Source organism: Salarias fasciatus, chromosome 7 (genome assembly GCF_902148845.1).
Source record: "Salarias fasciatus chromosome 7, fSalaFa1.1, whole genome shotgun sequence".
NCBI lineage: Eukaryota > Metazoa > Chordata > Actinopteri > Blenniiformes > Blenniidae > Salarias > Salarias fasciatus.
This window is the reverse complement of record NC_043751.1, coordinates 23,946,149-23,965,706: the sequence shown is the minus strand read 5'-3', so window position 1 is coordinate 23,965,706 and position 19,558 is coordinate 23,946,149. Positions and strand designations below refer to the sequence as shown.

The window sequence follows — 19,558 nt, the reverse complement described above, 5'->3', positions numbered from 1 at the left end:
GTTTGTGGAGAGTAACCTGGCCTCATTATAGCTCATCACACAAACAGAGAGAAACCCGAGTGGGAAAACACGGTGCTTACAGTGTGGTGATGTTCACTGCTTTCTTTCTCTGAGCTGCGGAGTGTCGAGACACAGCGACCAGTGAGGTGAGCCAGAAAAAAAAAAAATCACCACCTGAATCTGAGGCGCCCGAAAATCTGAATGAATCACAAACTCAGCGTCACACACAACTTTATAAACAGGAAGTAAGGAAATCTGACTGAATCTAACTCGCAGGATCAAACAGAAACAACAAGGCCGTGTTCACGTGACGTTTTCAAGTGAAAATGCATAATTTTTGTTTTCATGAAATAAAACTTTGTTCAAATGGTAATGTTTTCAAAACTATGTCCATTTACTTAAAGTGCAGAAATGCTGAATACAGTGTCGTTTTCAGAGCTACTGGTGTAGCAGCATTTCAAAAAGCTACCGCCATTCCACTCCCAAATGCATGGACAACGTCATGCAGTCACAGCAGCGACTCGTTTAGGAACGCTGTCGTTAGAAATGAACGCCGACCAGACAGGCAGAAGAAGAATGCATTGAGCTCGACATGACGTCCTCTCACTGCAGCTGGTCGGTAGTCTGATAGTCCAGAATCCGGATTTTACAGGGCTGGTGTGAGAAAGGCCCCAAGAAGGGCTGATCCAAAAAAAAATCATCCATGCATTGACAGGCTTCCGGTTCGGTACAGTATTGATTTTAAGATTCTTTTATTTGTTTTTAAGTCGTTGAACAGGCTGGACCCACAATATTTATCTGAGCTCCAGAGCCCTGAGGTCAGCTGAGCAGTTGATCCTGATCCCTGATCACTCATCAAAACCAGAGGAGATCACGCCTTTGCAGTCAAGGTTCTCATGCTGTGGAACTCATTGCCCCCTCTGTGCTGTCTGCGAACGGCCTCTCCATTTTGTTCACCCTTGCCTTCGGCTGAGCAGAGTCGCCTCTCCTGGATATTTCATCTCTTTTGCAGCTTTTTTGTTTCACGTTGACTAGTTCTTATTGGTGATTAATGCACTGTAAAGCAGTCTGGCTGGCCATAGGCTTTTTAAAACATACTATATCAGTAAAGCTGACAGTTACTTTGATATTGTCATGAAAAATCGTTTTCAGTGAGTCTGCAAACATGCATCATTTTCAAAATGTTCCCGTGTGAACACAAAACTTTTCTGAAACCAAAAGCCAAAATGATGAGTTTCCTCTGCAAAGTTGTGGCGTAAACAGGGTCTCAGTTTGATGTGAACAAAAACTGACTCAGAGCTGTGAATGAACGGCACATGCAGGAGCTAACATCGAACAGGCAGCAGAAATAAATGATCTCACACACACACACACACACACACACACACACACATACACCCTTCATTCACATGTTAATCCACAGCTTCATAATCTCATTAAACTCGCTCAGCCTCTCCACACTCCACCTCTCAGTTCTCCGGCTGCACATTTTACCTCGATAACATGACAGATGTGTTATTTTCCCTCAATTCAACCCGTTTGAAAGTTTCCTATTAAAGATCAACGTCTGAGCTAATCGCTGCATGGCTGTAATGTGCTCTGTAATCACGGGTAATGCAGACAGTATGTGCAGATTATAGCGTGGAAGCAGAGGCGTGGTGATAATGCTGATGGAGAGAGAGATGGAGGAGATTAAGGCTCCTGAGACATCATGTATGTGCAATGGAAGCCAACCGATTGGCGAGGGAAACCTCTGAAAGCATCTAGCCTATGTACATTTTGTCCCTCAGTACCAGCAGCTCTTCGGTGCCTCAGAGATTTTTCCTACTACAGGCAACTTTTTCTACACAGAATCAGATACTACACTGAAAATACAGTGAAAAATTCTGATTCAGCTTTAAGTAATACAGATTGTCTGACAGATCTTTCCCAAACCAGCTGGGGGGGGAAATGCTCTACAATCGGAACAGTAATTGCACTTACATCACTAGGTTCCAGGAAGACGCTCCATAATCTGAAATAAATTCATGAACTAATGATGAGAAGAAGCTGCAACAGATCATTTCAACATGCAGGCAGGCCTTGAAAATGAGACAGAGATATCAACAAATATTTTCGCCTAATCACAAAAGTAGCATGTGAGAGCTGATCTGATCATTCACAACCGTTCAAATGATTATTTTGAATGTTTCTAGTTCCTCTCATTTTCATTAGTTTATAACGGTCTACTTTCATCATTTAAAAACTAAGTGTATTAACTGATAGCTGGAAGTAACTCTTGGAGCAGTGTATCATCACCCTGCATGAAGCGGACATTAAAGATCAGTAAACTGTGGCTGTAAATGAGCGCATATGGTCAGACAGACCGTGGCGTTCAGATCATGATCGATTGGCATCAAGTGTCCAAGAAATCAGTTATTCACAAGCACCACCCGGAAGCCGTGTGGACGGTTGGAGGAAGGACCATCTGCACCCTCCAAAACGGCAGACTGTCATTATTCATCTCGTCAGTCAGTGTCTGGTGAGCGGAGGAGTGAAGTCCGGTGAGTTCTCCTCCGGAGGTCGTCCGGTTGGCCGCCGCTTCCCGTCAGCTCCACATTATTCCCTTATGTTCACCTGACCTCCCATATCGACTAGAAATCTGCAGAGCTGCCTCTCACTGCCTTTTTTTTTTCTCTCTGCTTATTGTGCACGGGCAGGGGGTCACTCACTATACAAAAGTTCTTCACTTAAAACCTGGAAAAGCAGGAAATCCTGGTTCTGCGCTCAGCTGTATGTGGAGATCATTACTGCCCTTCATACCAGGCCGGAGATCATAGGGGCTTCGAGGCTTTCTGAACTTTGAAGGCGTTAAAATTGGATTTGCACATGTTGAAGAACACCAGAATAAAACTCTTGTATTCCTTTTTCTTCTGTTCAGGCTTCAGGGGTTTTTGGTTTTTCTTTTACACGTTTCAACAGCGTTCTCCCGTTTTCATCAGAAGTGTCATTTGATGGTGGTGGATGACGTGTCTTTGGCAGTTCTTCAACCTTATTCCAAAATGAATTTTGTGTTTCTTCCCTTCAAGATTCTACACACAACACCTCATAATGACATTGTGAAAAAAAAAAAAAGTTTTGGAAATTATTTCAAATTTATTGAAAATAGAGTTAAACTAAGAAGCATTCCCATACTTTCACCATGAAGTTCGGACCTAAGCTGAGGTGCTTCTGTCCGCCAAGTGTTGAGGAAACACTGAATGCTTATGTACACGTGAAAATAAAGGTGATATAAGGACGATGCCCGGCAACATCATCTCTCACCGGAGAAATGAGCCGATGTCTGATGAGGGCAGTCATCATCACTGGTAACACTCAGCGCTTGATGACCTCGTGCATTAGATGGCATCTTTAATGTGAGCATTAGGTCCTTGTGGGACCGGGAGGGTAGAGGTGAGGCTGTCAGCCGATCAACCGATGTCACCGGATGTTCTTCCTGGCAGTATGAGCGTCCGGCGAGAAGATCAATAAAGATTCAGCGAGACAGCATGAGTCTGAAAACCACCGGGAGGAAATTCTTTCAGTCTGATTTCAAACACCTCGTCCAGCTTACTCTGTCTGTGTCTGTGTGTGCACGAGTGCTCTCAGAATGGGAGTGCACTGCCCCCTGCTGTGTACCACCGTGTACTGCCACAGGACTTGTGAGTTGTTAAAATTCTGATGTAAATTTTCTATGGTCTGTCCTCATTGTTTGAGCCTATTGAGCTCATTTTTCAACTCTTTTTTAACTGAAAATAAACATTTGACTGTATTAAAACATATTTTTTCTCTCAGTTTTATTCAGACCAGCTTTGTTAAATGCAGGTTGAGGAGTCTTTTGTGCACAGCAGCTGGAAGCAGCTTTTTCTGAGCCGTGCTTTTTTTTTTTTTTTAAAAAAAAAAAAAAGAGTCTCTGACAGTAATTGTTGGTTCTGAAATTACACAGAAGCTAAAAGCAGCTTTCTCCTGACTCGGACAACTTCTTACTTACTCTATTTCCAGAGTGACAGAGAAAAGCACAGCTCATTAATTTGATATTTTCAGCTTGTTTGGTCAGACTGAAACAGACAACAGGCGTTAAACCATCACGTAAAGAAGATGTGAAGCACAATCATTTTATTAATTTGACAGGTTATTTGGAGCTGCACACTGAACGTTACACCACAGAGGTTAATACAAGGTACAGTTAGGTCCAAAAATCATTAAATAGTCATTTAACATGTTTCAAAGTACATCTTACTGATTATAGTCCCAATGAAATCCTTGATTGGTTTTTTAGGCCCTTTTACAGCTAATGCGAATACAAACAATCCACGTGCAAAGACTTCAAGAAATACTTAAACCCTCAACCGTTCACATAGTTATAACTGAAAATGAAAACATTCAAGCTTTTCTTATGAACGTTTTGAGTTTTTTCGTTCAAAAATATCTTTAATGTTAATCATATAAAGAAAAATCTCATCTGAGGTGTGAAACTGACCATAACGACACTAGTTATAGTTGATCAAAGAAAAAAAAAATTAAATTAGCCTTGAATTCTCATAGGATGATTTCAGAATGCTTCATACTGATAACTACATGCTACGTTTGTCTTGTCATAAATGTGTCAATCAGAACAGTTTCATGTTCTGGAACTTACAGCTGCTAGTTTTAACAATGAAGGGAAGTCATAAGAAAAGGCCTTCAAGGTCGAGCTGTCTAGCTGACAGGTCTTCACCTGCTCCAGCGCAGACATGTACTCCGCTGCAGGTAAGGAGTCCTTCACATGGAGGACACACGATGAGCCCACACCATCCTACGACTAACCACACAGATCACTGAGAAACATCCTCACTGAGGATGGCAGCAGCAGCACGTCCAGAACTGTAAGTGTGGATGGAAACTGCAGCTACTGAGAAAAGATGGAGACTTAAATTTCAAATATTTCACCTTAAGGTTTCAGTGGTTGGCAGAGATGTCACTTTCCTTCATTTAAAACTCAACAGAATTTTCCATTTCCCTTTTTTGTACATGCCCTCTCATGTTGTTCCACTTTGAAACCCACCCGATAAAGTGGCATTATCACGCACGTTGAATATGAATTTTTGATGCTGCATGAAGTGAACCACATCCTCTGCATAGATCGGAGATGTTAACCCAATAAACTGCATTTAGACGACGGCATTTCATGAAAAAAATTCTTCGCACAAAATAACACTCAGTTATGGCATCTATTTGTAATGTGTGTGTTGTAGCATTTTCAAAGAAACTGCTTTTTCCTCTGTTTCTGTGGAGACAGAGTGAAGGTGTCTTCAAAAATTTGCATTTTCAGTAGCTCTGAAACATTGTGTTAACAGACACCCAAAATGCAAAGTTTTCACTTCATAACTTTGTGATCTCAGGTTGACAGTAAATCCAGGGGAAACCAACAGTCAAACACTGAACGCCCACTTTGATTTTTTTCTCAAAGTGTTCTATTTGCAGACCAATCACTTTCTGTTCCCGAAATCTATATGTGACCCAAAGGACATAGTCCATATTGAGTGTGAGTCTCAATATAGATTGAGAGTCTGTTCCCCATCGTCTTGTGGACTTTACTGTTCTCTCAGTTAGGAACCACGGACCGATCAATCAGCCTTAATCAGATTATAAATATCCTACGCCATCACATCATTTTTAAAATCCTAACACTTATTTAATTCAACAAATCATCATTTTCATTCTGTCTGATTTTTCTTGATGTAACAGTTCAAATTATTTTGCCTTGAGTTTATTAGCAATGGTTTAACTTTTTGTTACTATTAGACTTTGATTTTCATCAAATTGCATTCAGCTTTATCTGACCGTTACACTGTGTTACTTTTGGACCTTTGTGTCTTTTTGGCTGTTTAGTGTATACGACTACCTGGTTGTTTTGTTATCTATTTACAGTTATTTTGTGTCTCTCCTATGTCACTGTTACTATTTTTTCTTTTCTTTGTAGTCAAGTTGTGACACTATGAGTTTTTCGATTTTGAACCTGTGTAGCTTTGTTCTGTCTGTCAGCTTTTTTTTCATGTTTGTATCGTTGTAGTTTCCTTGTGTCACTTTCACGCTGTTCGGATGTTTGTAGTTGCAGTTCCTCTGTGTCTCCTTAATGCTGTTTTGATGATTGTAGTTTCTACTTTGTAGCTCTTTTCATCTTTGTATCTGTCAAGTCCTTTTGAATCTTTGCGTTGTTGTGGACTTGAAAATGATGTTTACATCACAGGATGTTTACTCTGGGCTTCACTCAAAGATCCAGTCCAGAAACAGAAATTTCCTTTTGTGATGGTAGGTGGGTGGTTCATCTTCAGGTTGAATGAGCAGATTGTAATGTGTTTCTTTTGCGCTTTAATTATTTTTGTCCTTGAGCTCTTTAGGTTTCTTTCTTTCCTTAGATAAAAAACCTGGGGAAAAAAATCAAACAGTTATTGTTACAAATAGCCATTTTAAAGTCTTTCAAAAAATATTACATTTTTAAGGCCACAAAGTGATTCAAAAATGAATTGTTTTGGTATTAAATAGCCAAGTATTTTAAGTAAAAGCAGATTTAATTTACACTAATAGAGAAAATTAAATGCTTTCAAACCATTAAATGCTTTCAAAATACATTTTTAGTAAATTTTTCCCTAAAACAAATTCATAAAATTTAAAGAAGAATTATTAAGCTTTTTATTAATCAATAACAAATGTGCAAGACTTTGCAATCCATTTTCATCAACAGATTATACTGATGTCCCAGTATTGAAGGCTAAATCTCCTAGGGCACTCTTGAATGCACCGAACAGAGATATCCACACAACCACGGCTGTATTGTGAGGCTCTTACCAGCTGTTCAAACTAATTTGTGAAGAAATTGCAAGTTTAACAAGTTAATGGGAAGACTGGATATGCAGAGGTGTGGGACAGGGAGGGACACAGACAGAGAGCAGGATGTGCTCCTGACAGGCATTATAGTGTTTTATCATAATCACTCCATGTCTGTGTTGTCAGTATTTTCCCACATTTGCATGAAAAATTTGTGGTCACACTTTACTTGAAGCACCCCTGTATAACACATTATAAGTACATTATAGCACTGTATAACAATAGTTATAAACACTCATGAATGATCACAATGCTTTATAACATCAGGCCCTAACCCTAATCCTAACCCTAACCCTTATCCTATGCTGTATAGTGGATTATAAAGCATTGTGATCATTTATGAGTGTTTATAACTACTTACAGTGGGGCTTCAAGTAAAGTGTTACCAACATTGTTATTTGTCTCATTTGACCAGTTTATTCATTGGGTATTTTTTGAAGTTCAATATCTTTTGGAGTGAAAGTGGTTTGGGGCAGAAACATAGGAACAATGACAATAATAATTCTTAAATATGTGCAGAATGTTGATGAATCACCAGGACTATTTGTGTGCTTTCTGCAGACTGGTCACTTTCTGTTCCTGAAATTTTAATTCCACTGAAAACATTCTTATATTGGCACAGCACGTGTGAGTCATTGATCTCACTCATTGGCTCTTTAAAAGTCCTGTCAGATTCACTGTCAAAGAGCCACTGACTATCGACTTTGTTTTTCCAGAGATTTCTAAAACTCTGAAGCTGTCTAAAGAACATCGTTCAAACAGTTACACACACACAGATACGAACACTAAACATTGAAATAATTTGAATAAACATCTTTGATGCCATTTGGATGTGTGTAATCGGTTTGTGTCTCCTTGTAGCTCTTTTGTTATTTGTATGTTTGTAGTTTTTTCCTGTATTTTTGCTACTATTTCTTAATTCTCGTTGCAGTCAGGATGTGATTCTTTAACATTATTGTTTCCACTGTAGCTGTGGAGCATTAATCACTCAAAAATATAGACAGAAATCTGTCTCTGTCTTCACGTGCGTGCATTGCAGAAACTGTGTCGCAACACACAAACCATAAAAGCAACACAGTTGGAAAGTAACCCGTATGCAGAATTTAGTGGGAGTGTGACTGAGTGTGACTGAGTGTCAGGGTCAGAGAAGGCTTCATTCATCTCTGATCCACCATGAAGCTGCAGGTCGTCCTCTCGCTGTGTGCTGTGCTCACTCTCGGCCTGCAGGTAAGAAACAAACTTCCTGATATTTTCATTCAAGATCCTCTGCCGGTTTTCATGTAGGGATTGATTTCCACTCTCAGGCTCCTCCGCCCGAACAGTGTTGGTGTGAGCTGATAAATGTAGGGGATGAATTTCCTCACGATAAACTCAGCACGGCCGATGGAAACGCTTCGGACTGCAACAGGAACATCACCCCAAACAAGGTAAAGTCCGCTTTCTCCACCTCTAGCCTCGTGTACAATCTAGATTCCATCTAATTCAGATCTGTCCCATAACTGTTGGTAAAGTTTCTTCTTGTTTTCTACCACTTGAGCCCCTTTGCACTGTTAATCGCATTCATCCATTCACACACAAATGAAGGTGACTGCCATGCAAGACCCTCAGTCCATTCACACTGAGCAGTTTGAGATTCAGTGTCTTGCCCAAGAACATTTCAATGTGTGGAATCGAAGTTGCAAGATTCTCACTGAGAGACAGTCACCTGACCAACAGAGCCACAGAGCCCCAAGAACTGAAATATTGTGTTCTGAATGTGAGTCTGAATGTTCATAGGAGGATTTCTTTGTAATAGAGGTGCTCTGCACAAAGACAATTTATTAATGAATAACCTTTTTTATTTTTTGATTTATTCAGCCTGGTCATGTAGATGCTCCTGGGATGCTGCTTCTGGAGAGCATCAGTGTTCAGTGTCCAGTTTGACCTGTGGACTCTGCTGTCTGCAGACTGTGGAGCTGGAGAGTCTGCTGCTGGGTTTGGAGAGGCGCATCGCACAACTGCACCAAGACGTTTCTGTCCTGGAGAGGGAGGACGACGGGGAGCTGTACGGCGTGCTCAGCCTTTACGTCATCGAGAATGAAGTGGCAGAGATCTGGCAGCTGATGGACAGACTGAACAGCATCACAGAGGGAGACCAGCGCCTCACTGCAGACACCACCAAGAGGGTAAAGTCATAGACCTCCAAACGCCACAAATGTCCTTCCACACTGAAATGACACTCTCACGTTGTATAAACAGACAACCAAAATGCAATGGTTCAAAGTTGGCAGTCACCATAATAACAATCCAACTTGGTCATCTGAGTGGATGTCCGTGTACTCCCACTATTAATGTTTATAGTGTATTGTTCCCTGGAGCATGTTTGTGTGGTTTGATTACAAAAAAAACTAGAATTTGGCACTCAGAGAGCGCAGACCTCCGCCACAGGTCAAATCAGTCACCAACAACAATAAGAACACCATATATAAATATAACTAAGCAGATGTAAACAAAGCCTGTCATCAATGTAAGACGTAGTACTGAGGCCCTCTGCTGGATAGATACAGTACTACAGTGGTAAAATGAAACTCGTCACCCTAACGTAACTCAGCAATAAAAAAAAAACGACACAATGACGGACATGCAGAGATGCATAACAAAGGAAACAAACAGTCCAACATAGGGTGAAATCACTTACAGACAAACCTCTGATCAAGTTTTGAAGAGAAGCCAACTTGTGCGCGACTGTCCCGTCCGTGAAACAGGTCCGACTAGGAACTAAAACTAAAGTTGGAGTGCCTCAAGGCTCTATTCTTGGTCCCATTCTGTTTTCATTATATATGCTGCCGCTTGATCAACTTATCTCCAGTCACAACATCCAATTTCATTTTTATGCGGACGATCTCCAGATTTATCTTCCAGTTATCCATAATGATCACTCTGCGCTAGACCCTCTCAATAACTGTCTCCACACCATCAAACAGTGGTTGTCAGAGAATTTCCTTCATTTGAATGAGGAAAAGACTGACCCAACTTCAGTCCTGACCCAACCCGCAGTTCCCCAGATTTTGGTTCATCCACTCCACAATTTGCTTCTGCTGTTAGGAATCTGGGTATGATTTTTGACAATGGACTTAACTTTGAAAAGCAGATCAGTTCTGTTGTGAGGGCGGGCTTTTTCCAACTAAGGCTTCTGAGCAGAGTTAAGCCATTTCTGTCCCAGGCAAATTTAGAGAAGGCTACTCATGCTTTCATCTGCTCAAGGCTTGACTATTGTAACGCCCTTTACACTGGACTTAATCACTCACTCCTCCATAAACTTCAGTTGGTTCAGAACGCAACAGCTCGTCTCATCTCCAACTCCTCAAAATACTCACACATTACTCCGGTCCTTCAAGCTCTCCACTGGCTTCCGGTGCAGTTCCGAGTCCAATACAAGATTCTGGTGTTTGTGCAAATTTATCAACCTTCCAGGACACTACGCTCGTCGAGCCACACCTCCTTGGTTGTCCCCAGGGCAAGATATAGAAAGTTTGGTGACCGCTCTTTTGCTGTTCTTGGCCCTAAGCTCTGGAACTCTTTTCCTTTGCATTTAAAGTCCATCACTGACTTAACTTAATGTTTTTAAATGACATTAAATGTCAATGAAAACGCACTTTTTTCATTTAGCATTTGATGTTTAGCCCCTTTTAGTAATGTGTTTCTTAAAGTGTTTTTACTTTATTTTACTCTGTTAAGCGCCTTGTGCTCCTTTTGGCGGTTGGAAGGTGCTTTATAAATAAAATTTTACTGATTGATTGATAAAGTTCCGCTGGGCGGTACACCCTATCGGTCAATGATAAAGAATCCTTTAAAAAATTCGTGGATCCGGACAGTGATCCGGATCATCACCAAAATTTAATGGATTCTAAGGTAGCCCAAGGGCCACCTTTCCACAAAGTTTTATTGCAATCCGTCCATAACTTTTTCCGTAATGTTGCTAACAAAAAAACCAACAAACCGAAGTGATTACATAACCTCCTTGGTGGAGGTAATCAGCAGCACTTACTAGTGGCTCCACAAGAAAACTGTAAAGAGATATCATTTTCAAAGCATTGCCATATAAACACAAAACTTTTCTGAAACTAAAATGCAGAACCAATGTGTTTTCAAACTGTTCCGTCTCAGCTGAGGGCTCTCCGAGCAGTAATGGAGGAGATGGAGACGTTCGACACCATGCAGGTGGTGAGAGGACAACTGTCCAGCAATCTGCTGAAGATGGACCCGGGCAACTACAAGAAGGGCCTGAAGGCCACCACGGCCCCCACCCAGCCCCCTCAGGGTGAGTCAGCACCTTGTTTTACACATTTATTTTCGACAGATGAAGTCCTGCAAACCGACACCCTGACACAAATCCACTGTGCAATCAAGCCGATATGACCATCTTTTAAGACATGCAATCACCTAGTTTAATTTGTATTCAGTTACAGCATAAAAAAGAAACAGTCCTAGCTTCATTCAGACTGGTGACCTGATGTTTGATTTCCTCCTCAGGAACGTGTGCCCATGGGCAGCTTGTGAACATCACGGGACCTCGGGTCTTCACGCAAGGAGAGTATCCTGGCTCGTACTCATACGGAGCCTGGGGTCGAGATCCTGAACCAGAGCCAGGGAAGGAGAGCTGGTACTGGCTGGTAGTGATGACCTCCACCAACAAATATTCCAACTACATCCGCCTCTACTCCAGTCTGAGCGCCCTTTTCGTCGGCAAGAGCGTCCCAGGTACAAAGTGTGTGGAATGAATCCTTTCCAAAACCAGAGACCAATCAGGCCAACTGTGGCTTGGTTAGTAGAGAAGTTTCAAGAGAAGTGTGTGTTATGAAACCTCCAAATGGTTCCCTTGATTAACATTTAACCACATAAAAAAGACAGAGTGAGTTGCTTGTTTTCTGATGACCAAATCTTGAAGCCTAAATCTCGTGCTGCTGGTAAAGCAAGTTGAAGTCCTGAGGACACTTTACATTTTCCCTCCCATTCTGGACCACTAAACAAGTAAAAGCTTGAAAAACCAGGGGAAAGTCCGACTGCTTCAGTGACTCAACACTGCCACCTAATGCACGACAGTGGTGTAGCTGAAATTCTACGTCCATGTCCTTTGAAGACCGTCAACGACCAGCTCGTTTGGGAGATGGGTAAAGGCAGTAACATAAAAGACCACAGATTGAAATTAGAGTTATTTATTGAACAAAAGAAAGAACAAACAGTAACCAAAAGAGACTCTAACCTAGAGTTAGTAAACCAAGAACACAAAACCAAAAGGTAACTAAAAATAGGGATAACAAACAATTCCTGAAACCAAACACAGCACAGAATGTCACAAACCAACGAACCGAGTACGTACGTACGTACCTAACTAACCAACCAGCAACAGCCACAACCAGCAACTGACTCAAAGAGGCACATGAGCATGGCGGGATGCAGCCAGCTCCAGTCTGTGTCCTGTCGGCCGCTTTTATCCCCTCAGCTGCTCCGCAGGGTTGGTTGACGAGCTGCTCTCTGTCCAGGCTCCCCAGGTGCAGGCAATGAAGATGATTGGGTCCTGCAGCAGCAGCAGCCTGGAAACCAAGCACTCTGACACAGACACACTCACACATGGGGAGGGGGGGAACCGAGAATACGGCGACGGCTGTAACAAAGACACTGAAAACTTCCTTTTCTTTCCAGGTAATGTTGCCATCCACTCCTCCAACCCAACAACCAACACCATCCAGGGTCCCAATAATGTTCTCTACAGAGGAGCTTTATACTACAACTGCTACAATCAGCCTGAAGTGTGTCGATTTAACCTCACCACGAAAACAGTTACCAACTTCAAACTACCCGAAGGCACCAGGTGAGCTGGTGGACTTGTTCTTTCATCTGTCTTTAAAGAACTATTTATCTTCATGCCTCGAATATTCCCTCTTTTTTCCAGTGTTTCTACAGTGGATAATTTTTCCCCATGTTTCCTGCTTTCACGACTCAACTGCTTTCATGTACTCCTCCTCTTCTCCTCTTCTGTCATATGTGACAAAGTCAAAGGTTTGAGTCTGACTTGGACTTGGTTGCCTTTTGTGCAGTTTTTAATCCATTTCTTCCCTCACAGTCCAAAAAAATTTAAGTTAGCTGATTGACTCTATTTGTCCTGTGATGGATGGGTCACCTGTCCAGATGTGACCTACCTTCCTCCACAGTCAGCTGGGACGAGATCCAGCACCTGATGAGCCTACGCTGGCTAAATCTGTGAAGAAGATGCATGAAATCCTTGTGTTTGCTTGTTTTTTCCAGATACAACTCAAAGGGCAACTTCTGCCAGCTGGATGAGTGCTACCCGTACACTGACCTGGACCTGGCCACCGATGAGTCCGGTGTTTGGGTGACTTACACCACCAGCCAGGACTTTGGAAACCTGGTACTTTCCAAGGTGGAGGAGGGCGAACCGCCGAGGCTCGGTCAAACCTGGCATACCTCCGTCCACAAGCGGGCGATCAGCAACACCTTCATGGCCTGTGGTGTTCTTTATGCAACCCGATTCAAGACCAAAGGCATCGAGGAGATCTTTTATGCGCTCGACACGGTGACAGGGAAGGAGAGGTTCAACGTCGGGATCCTCATGAAGAAGATGGCTCCAAACATTCAGGCCTTAAACTACAGCCCGGTGGATCAGATGTTACACGCCTACTCCGACTCCAACATGGTCTCCTACAAGGCTCTGTTTGCATAACTGTGCAACTACTTTCTTTGAGATCAGGAAATCAAAATGAGATGAAGGAGAAGGGTTATCTGAAAACAATGAAACTATGAAGAATCATCTGGTGGATACCTGGCCAAAAAAAAGCCAAATAAAGATTATAAATCACAGCATATTGTGTTTTGTTTTGTTTTGTTTTTTTGTACTGATAATTTATAGTACTGATATTTCCAACTGAGAAAGATTTAGCATGAATAAAAGGAAATTTTTGGAAAAAGAGTAAATCAACAAATGAAAAGGTTCACATAGAGATGGAGAAGCTAAAGTCCAGACTGAATCAAAATGCTGAGGAAAAGGGTGAAAAGAAACACTGGGGCACAGACAAGAGAAAGTCATGTGAATCTGTGGAAATAAATGTGTTGTCATGGTGCAGGATCTGCAGGCTGATTCATTGAAACATGTGCACCAACAGCTGAAAGAGAAGAGCAGGATAGATTTTCTTTCCAGGTACCTCGACTTTACTTGTGTCTTTCCTCCAATAAAGTGAAGGTAAATCACACAGTTCAGAGTTACAGTGAAATGATCGAAGCAGCGGGTGGTAACTGTTATTCATACTGAAATTGCAGAAGTAATCAAGTTATATTCATTCAGATTGGTTAAAGTTACACAGAAGAGTCAAGTCCACTGAAGAATTTTTACTAAAATGCTTTGTTAAATCTGAATTATTAATAATAATCCCCTGCATGTCCTTTGATGGATTTTTGGTTTGGAATCTGTTTACATGCACTCAGTTCTCCAAAAAAATGAAAATTTAAATAACACATGATCAATCTGTCATGACTGACTGTAGACCTATATGCAGACACAGACAGATGGTGGGCCTCACATTGGTTTATTTGTCAGGTCCAGAGGCATGGAAGCCAAAACAGAGACACACAGAAGGCTGCAGGGCGGCTGGGAGAACACAAGGAAGGACACAAAGATGAACCAACACAGACAGAAAGGGGAGAAGACATTAGTCGGCTTGGGCCGGGGTGGACACAAGACACAATAGGTTAACAAGATAAGTGGAACATGAGATAAGACAGCCTCAGGTAGGTTTGATGACACACTAAGGGAAAGACATGGACAACAAGACAGGGGCTAGGGCCAGGTGGGGGGGGGGCGTACCCACCCAGGCATGAGGTGGGACCTGCAGCGTCCTGACAGAAACCACAGTACTGCATGCACTCTGGCTGTGAGTATCAGATGGTGATCTGAATCTCAGGTTACCTTATTGGGTTCCAGTAAAACTTCAAAGAGAGGCCAATGGTTTTGTGTGTGTGTGTGTGTGTGTGTGTGTGTGTGTGTGTGTGTGTGTGTGTGTGTGTGTGTGTGTGTGTGTGTTTGTGCGGAAGAGAAAAAATAGGGGATCTGTGACATTTTCATTGCTGTAAGTTAACAAATGAAGATCTATATACAACTAACACCAAATTGTAGCTGACATTTGGATGAAAATAGCATGTGCTTCAATAGTTATGGAACTACATCCAGAAACAAACTGCCATGGCATAAAATGAACTTAAAGGTTGTATAGAGGATTTTCCATGGAGAGAGAAAATTCAGTGACAGTTAGTCCTTTTTGAAATGCTGCACATGCATGACCCACACCCCCTCCTCCCCTGCTCTCTACAGAGGAACGCCTCCTCCTTACGCATGTGGCATGTAGCAACTTAGCATCATAGCGCTAACACATAGCTGCCAACGTGTCCTTTTGAACAACAAAAAACACAGCGAATATGAGTAAAATCCTGCATGCGCCAAATCCTGTACCTGACCAGTCCCTGCTCTCGGGTGGATCAGAGGAGGACGGGGGAGGTTTGTGTGAAGCTGCATGACTGGAGCAGACGCTCGGAGCTCACAGCTGGTCTGTCTGTGCGCTGCAGCATGCAGGCGTAAACAAACCCACCCCCTCCTCTTCTCACTCCCTGGACTTTTTCATACAAGTCTTGTTTTAAGATTAAAACATACATTGTTTGTGTCTCAAGTCTACAGGTGAAAAGGTGTTGATAGCGGCAGCAGAGCCTAGCATGGGTGGAGCGCGTGGGGGAGGGGGGTACGAAAAGGGTGTAGGAGCATGACAGTTACAAATGTAGAGAGGGTTGATTGACACGTTCGAAAACCAATAGATAATGAGGCTAAAGTAATGTTGGTTTTACAACGAGAGCTGATTAATGTTTATTTTCTTTTTTTTGATCACGATAAAAACAAGGCTGCTACAGCTTAATAACACCATTATTTAGCTTTAATTCATTTTTGTTCGTAATAAAGATCTTCTGGGTGCAATGTGGATTGGGTGGCAGCCGACGGCAGGGTGCCCGGCGACCCGATCCTCAGACACAGAGACTAGCTCTAGGGACATGGAATGTCACCTCGTTGGGGGGGAAGGAGCCCGAGCTTGTAAGAGAGGTTGAGAGATACCGGCTAGATATAGTCGGGCTCACCTCCACACATAGCCTGGGCTCTGGAACCCAACCTCTCGAGAAGGGCTGGACTCTCCACTTCTCTGGCGTTGCCCGTGGTGAGAGGCGGCGGGCTGGTGCGGGTTTGCTTATAGCCCCGCAGCTCAGCCGCCATGTGTTGGAGTTCACCCCAGTGAACGAGAGGGTCGTATCCCTGCGCCTTCGGGTCGGGCATAGGTGCCTCACTGTTGTTTCGGCTTATGGGCCGAACAGCAGTGCAGAGTACCCGGCCTTCTTGGAGTCCCTGGGAGGGGTGCTAGACAGTGCTCCGACTGGGGACTCCATTGTTCTACTGGGGGACTTCAACGCCCACGTGGGCAGCGACAGTGAGACCTGGAAGGGGGTGATTGGATCGCATGGCCTCTCTGATCTGAACCCGAGTGGTGTTCTGTTATTGGACTTCTGTGCTAGTCACAGTTTGTCCATAACGAACACCATGTTCGAGCACAGGGGTGTCCATAAGTGCACTTGGCACCAGGACACCCTAGGGCTGAGGTCGATGATCGACTTTGTTGTCGTGTCATCTGACCTTCGGCCGCGTGTTTTGGACACTCGGGCGAAGAGAGGAGCAGAGCTGTCGACCGATCACCACCTGGTGGTGAGTTGGATTCGCTGGCGGAGGAGAAAACCGGACAGACTTGGCAGACCCAAACGTGTTGTGAGGGTCTGTTGGGAACGTCTGGTGGAACCCTCTGTCAGCATGGTTTTCAACTCCCACCTCCGGGAGAGCTTCTCTCATGTCCCGAGGGAGGTTGGAGACATTGAGTCCGAGTGGACCATGTTCTCCACCTCCATTGTCGAAGCAGCTGCCCGGAGCTGTGGTCGTAAGGTCTCTGGTGCCTGTCGTGGTGGCAACCCCCGAACCCGGTGGTGGACACCGGAGGTGAGGGCTGCCGTCAAGCTGAAGAAGGAGTCCTATCGAGCCTTGCTGGCTCATGGGACTCCCGAAGCAGCTGACGGGTACCGGCAGGCCAAGCGAACTGCAGCCCGAGCGGTTGTGGAGGCAAAAACTCGGGTCTGGGAGGAGTACGGGGAGGCCATGGAGGAGGACTATCGGTCAGCCTCGAAGAAATTCTGGCAAACCGTCCGGCGCCTCAGGAGGGGAAAGCAGGTCTCCGCCAACACTGTTTACAGTGGAGGTGGGGAGTTGCTGACCTCAACACAGGACGGTGGAAGGAATACTTCAAGGACCTCCTCAATCCCGTCGCCACGTCTTCCGTGGAGGAAGCAGAGGCTGAGGTCTCAGAGGTGGACTCGTCCATCACCCAAGCTGAAGTCACCGAGGTGGTTGGTAAGCTTCTCGGTGGCAAGGCACCGGGGGTGGATGAGATTCGCCCTGAGTACCTCAAGTCTCTGGATGTGCAGGGACTGTCTTGGTTGACACGTCTCTGCAACATCGCGTGGCAGTCGGGGACAGTGCCTCTGGATTGGCAGACCGGGGTGGTGGTCCCCCTGTTTAAAAAGGGGGACCGGAGGGTGTGCTCCAACTATAGGGGGATCACACTCCTCAGCCTCCCTGGGAAAGTCTATTCCAGGGTACTGGAGAGGAGGATCCGACCGATAGTCGAACCTCGGATTCAGGAGGAACAATGCGGTTTTCGTCCTGGTCGTGGAACAGTGGACCAGCTCTATACCCTCCATAGGGTGCTCGAGGGTTCGTGGGAGTTTGCCCAACCAGTCCACATGTGTTTTGTGGACTTGGAGAAGGCATTCAACCGTGTCCCTCGTGGTGTCTTGTGGGGGGTGCTCCGGGAATACGGAGTCCGGGGCCCCCTGTTAAGGGCCGTCCGTTCTTTGTATGACCGTAGTAGGAGTCTGGTCCGCATTGCCGGCAGTAAGTCGGACCTGTTCCCGGTGCATGTTGGACTCCGGCAGGGCTGCCCTTTGTCACCGGTTCTGTTCATCATTTTTATGGACAGAATTTCTAGGTGCAGCCAGGGGCCGGAGGGGGTCCGGTTCGGGGACCACAGGATTTCATCTCTGCTTTTTGCAGATGATGTTGTCCTGTTGGCTTCATCGAACCAGGACCTACAGCATGCACTGGGGCGGTTCGCAGCCGAGTGTGAAGCGACAGGAATGAGGATCAGCACCTCCAAATCCGAGGCCATGGTCCTCGACCGGAACAAGGTGGCTTGCCCTCTCCAGGTAGGTAGAGAGACCCTAGCCCAGGTGGAGGAGTTTAAGTATCTTGGGGTCTTGTTCACGAGTGGGGGACGGATGGAGCGTGAGATTGACAGGCGGATCGGTGCAGCGGCTGCAGTGATGCAGTCGTTGTATCGGTCCGTCGTGGTGAAGAAGGAGCTGAGCCGAAAGGCGAAGCTCTCAATTTACCGGTCAATCTACGTTCCCACCCTCACCTATGGTCATGAGCTTTGGGTCATGACCGAAAGGACAAGATCCCGGATACAAGCGGCCGAAATGAGCTTCCTCCGTAGGGTGGCTGGGCGCTCCCTTAGAGATAGGGTGAGGAGCTCAGTCACCAGGGAGGAGCTCAGAGTAGAGCCGCTTCTCCTCCACATCGAGAGGGGCCAGCTGAGGTGGCTCGGGCATCTGTTCAGGATGCCTCCTGGACGCCTCCCTGGGGAGGTTTTCCGGGCATGTCCCACCGGGAGGAGACCCCGGGGAAGACCCAGGACACGCTGGAGAGACTATGTCTCTCGGCTGGCCTGGGAACGCCTTGGGATCCTCCCGGAAGAGCTGGAGGAAGTGTCTGGGGACAGGGAAGTCTGGGCATCCCTGCTGAGACTGCTGCCCCCGTGACCCGGCCCCGGATAAGCGGCTGAAGATGGATGGATGGATAAAGATCTTCTGTACAACCTTTAAGGTTCTACTTCTTGTGGTGCTTAGCCCTCCTACGGGCTTCGCTATTGGTACTCCCCTCTGGCGCCAGCCAATCACTGAGACAAATCTGAAACCGATGCGCCAATCCCCTACGGATGCTGGCACACTGCCATGCCCCTCACCAAGGGGATATAGTCAGTGCGCACCCGCTCCACTTCCTTCTTATTTTTCAGCCCTTGACACTGATCTGAAGCTCCGTTCAAGACAAAGACAAGAAGACAAGAAAACATGGACAAGCCGGCCCGGGAAGAGTCGCCATCCGACGTTGGGTCGTTCTCCTGCCATGGCTGCGGCGCACCGCTGGAAAGGACAGCTGCTTCGCCTACTTCAGGTAAGCAGGTAACTCTGCGTGTTCTTCGGCCTGCCCTCTTCTCCTGCTGGAAGAGGCTCAGTGCCGGACTGCCTTCTGGGGAGCTGTGTTTCCTGCTCTGCACCCAGGGAATCTGACCCGGCAGAGCGTCTTGACGGCTGTCTTCACCACAGCCTCCCCAGGGCACTCAACACACATGAGACGAGGCTCCGGTGTCACGGAGGCCTCCTCCTGCGCGTTTTTCCTGACATCCCGCACTGCCGCTCCCGCTTCCACGCGGCCAGGAGCACCGGGCGCACACCCCCCTCCAACGACATTGGTGGCCCTGTCGGC

The 19,558-nt window shown here is 45.2% G+C and overlaps 1 protein-coding gene across 1 annotated transcript; it reads left to right on the top strand.

The window, feature by feature from the left end:
• Nucleotides 1-8,003: 8,003 nt before the first annotated feature.
• On the top strand, nt 8,004-13,719 carry LOC115392494 (olfactomedin-4-like). The gene is made up of 7 exons (XM_030097136.1): nt 8,004-8,112; nt 8,190-8,312; nt 8,832-9,050; nt 11,032-11,185; nt 11,398-11,625; nt 12,568-12,736; nt 13,171-13,719. Exons 1-7 carry the CDS (start codon nt 8,059-8,061, stop codon nt 13,604-13,606), a joined length of 1,383 nt encoding a protein of 460 aa, XP_029952996.1. The 5' UTR covers nt 8,004-8,058; the 3' UTR covers nt 13,607-13,719.
• The last annotated feature ends 5,839 nt before the right edge of the window (nt 13,720-19,558 follow it).

What these genes read in the sequence shown, in the direction of transcription:
- LOC115392494 (XM_030097136.1), top strand. Translation starts at nt 8,059, where the DNA reads ATGAAGCTGCAGGTCGTCCTCTCGCTGTGTGCTGTGCTCACTCTCGGC. An exon ending in CTGCAGACACCACCAAGAGG is followed by an intron (nt 9,051 to 11,031) that starts GTAAAGTCATAG and finishes GTTCCGTCTCAG; the next exon opens with CTGAGGGCTCTCCGAGCAGT. An exon ending in AAACTACCCGAAGGCACCAG is followed by an intron (nt 12,737 to 13,170) that starts GTGAGCTGGTGG and finishes TGTTTTTTCCAG; the next exon opens with ATACAACTCAAAGGGCAACT.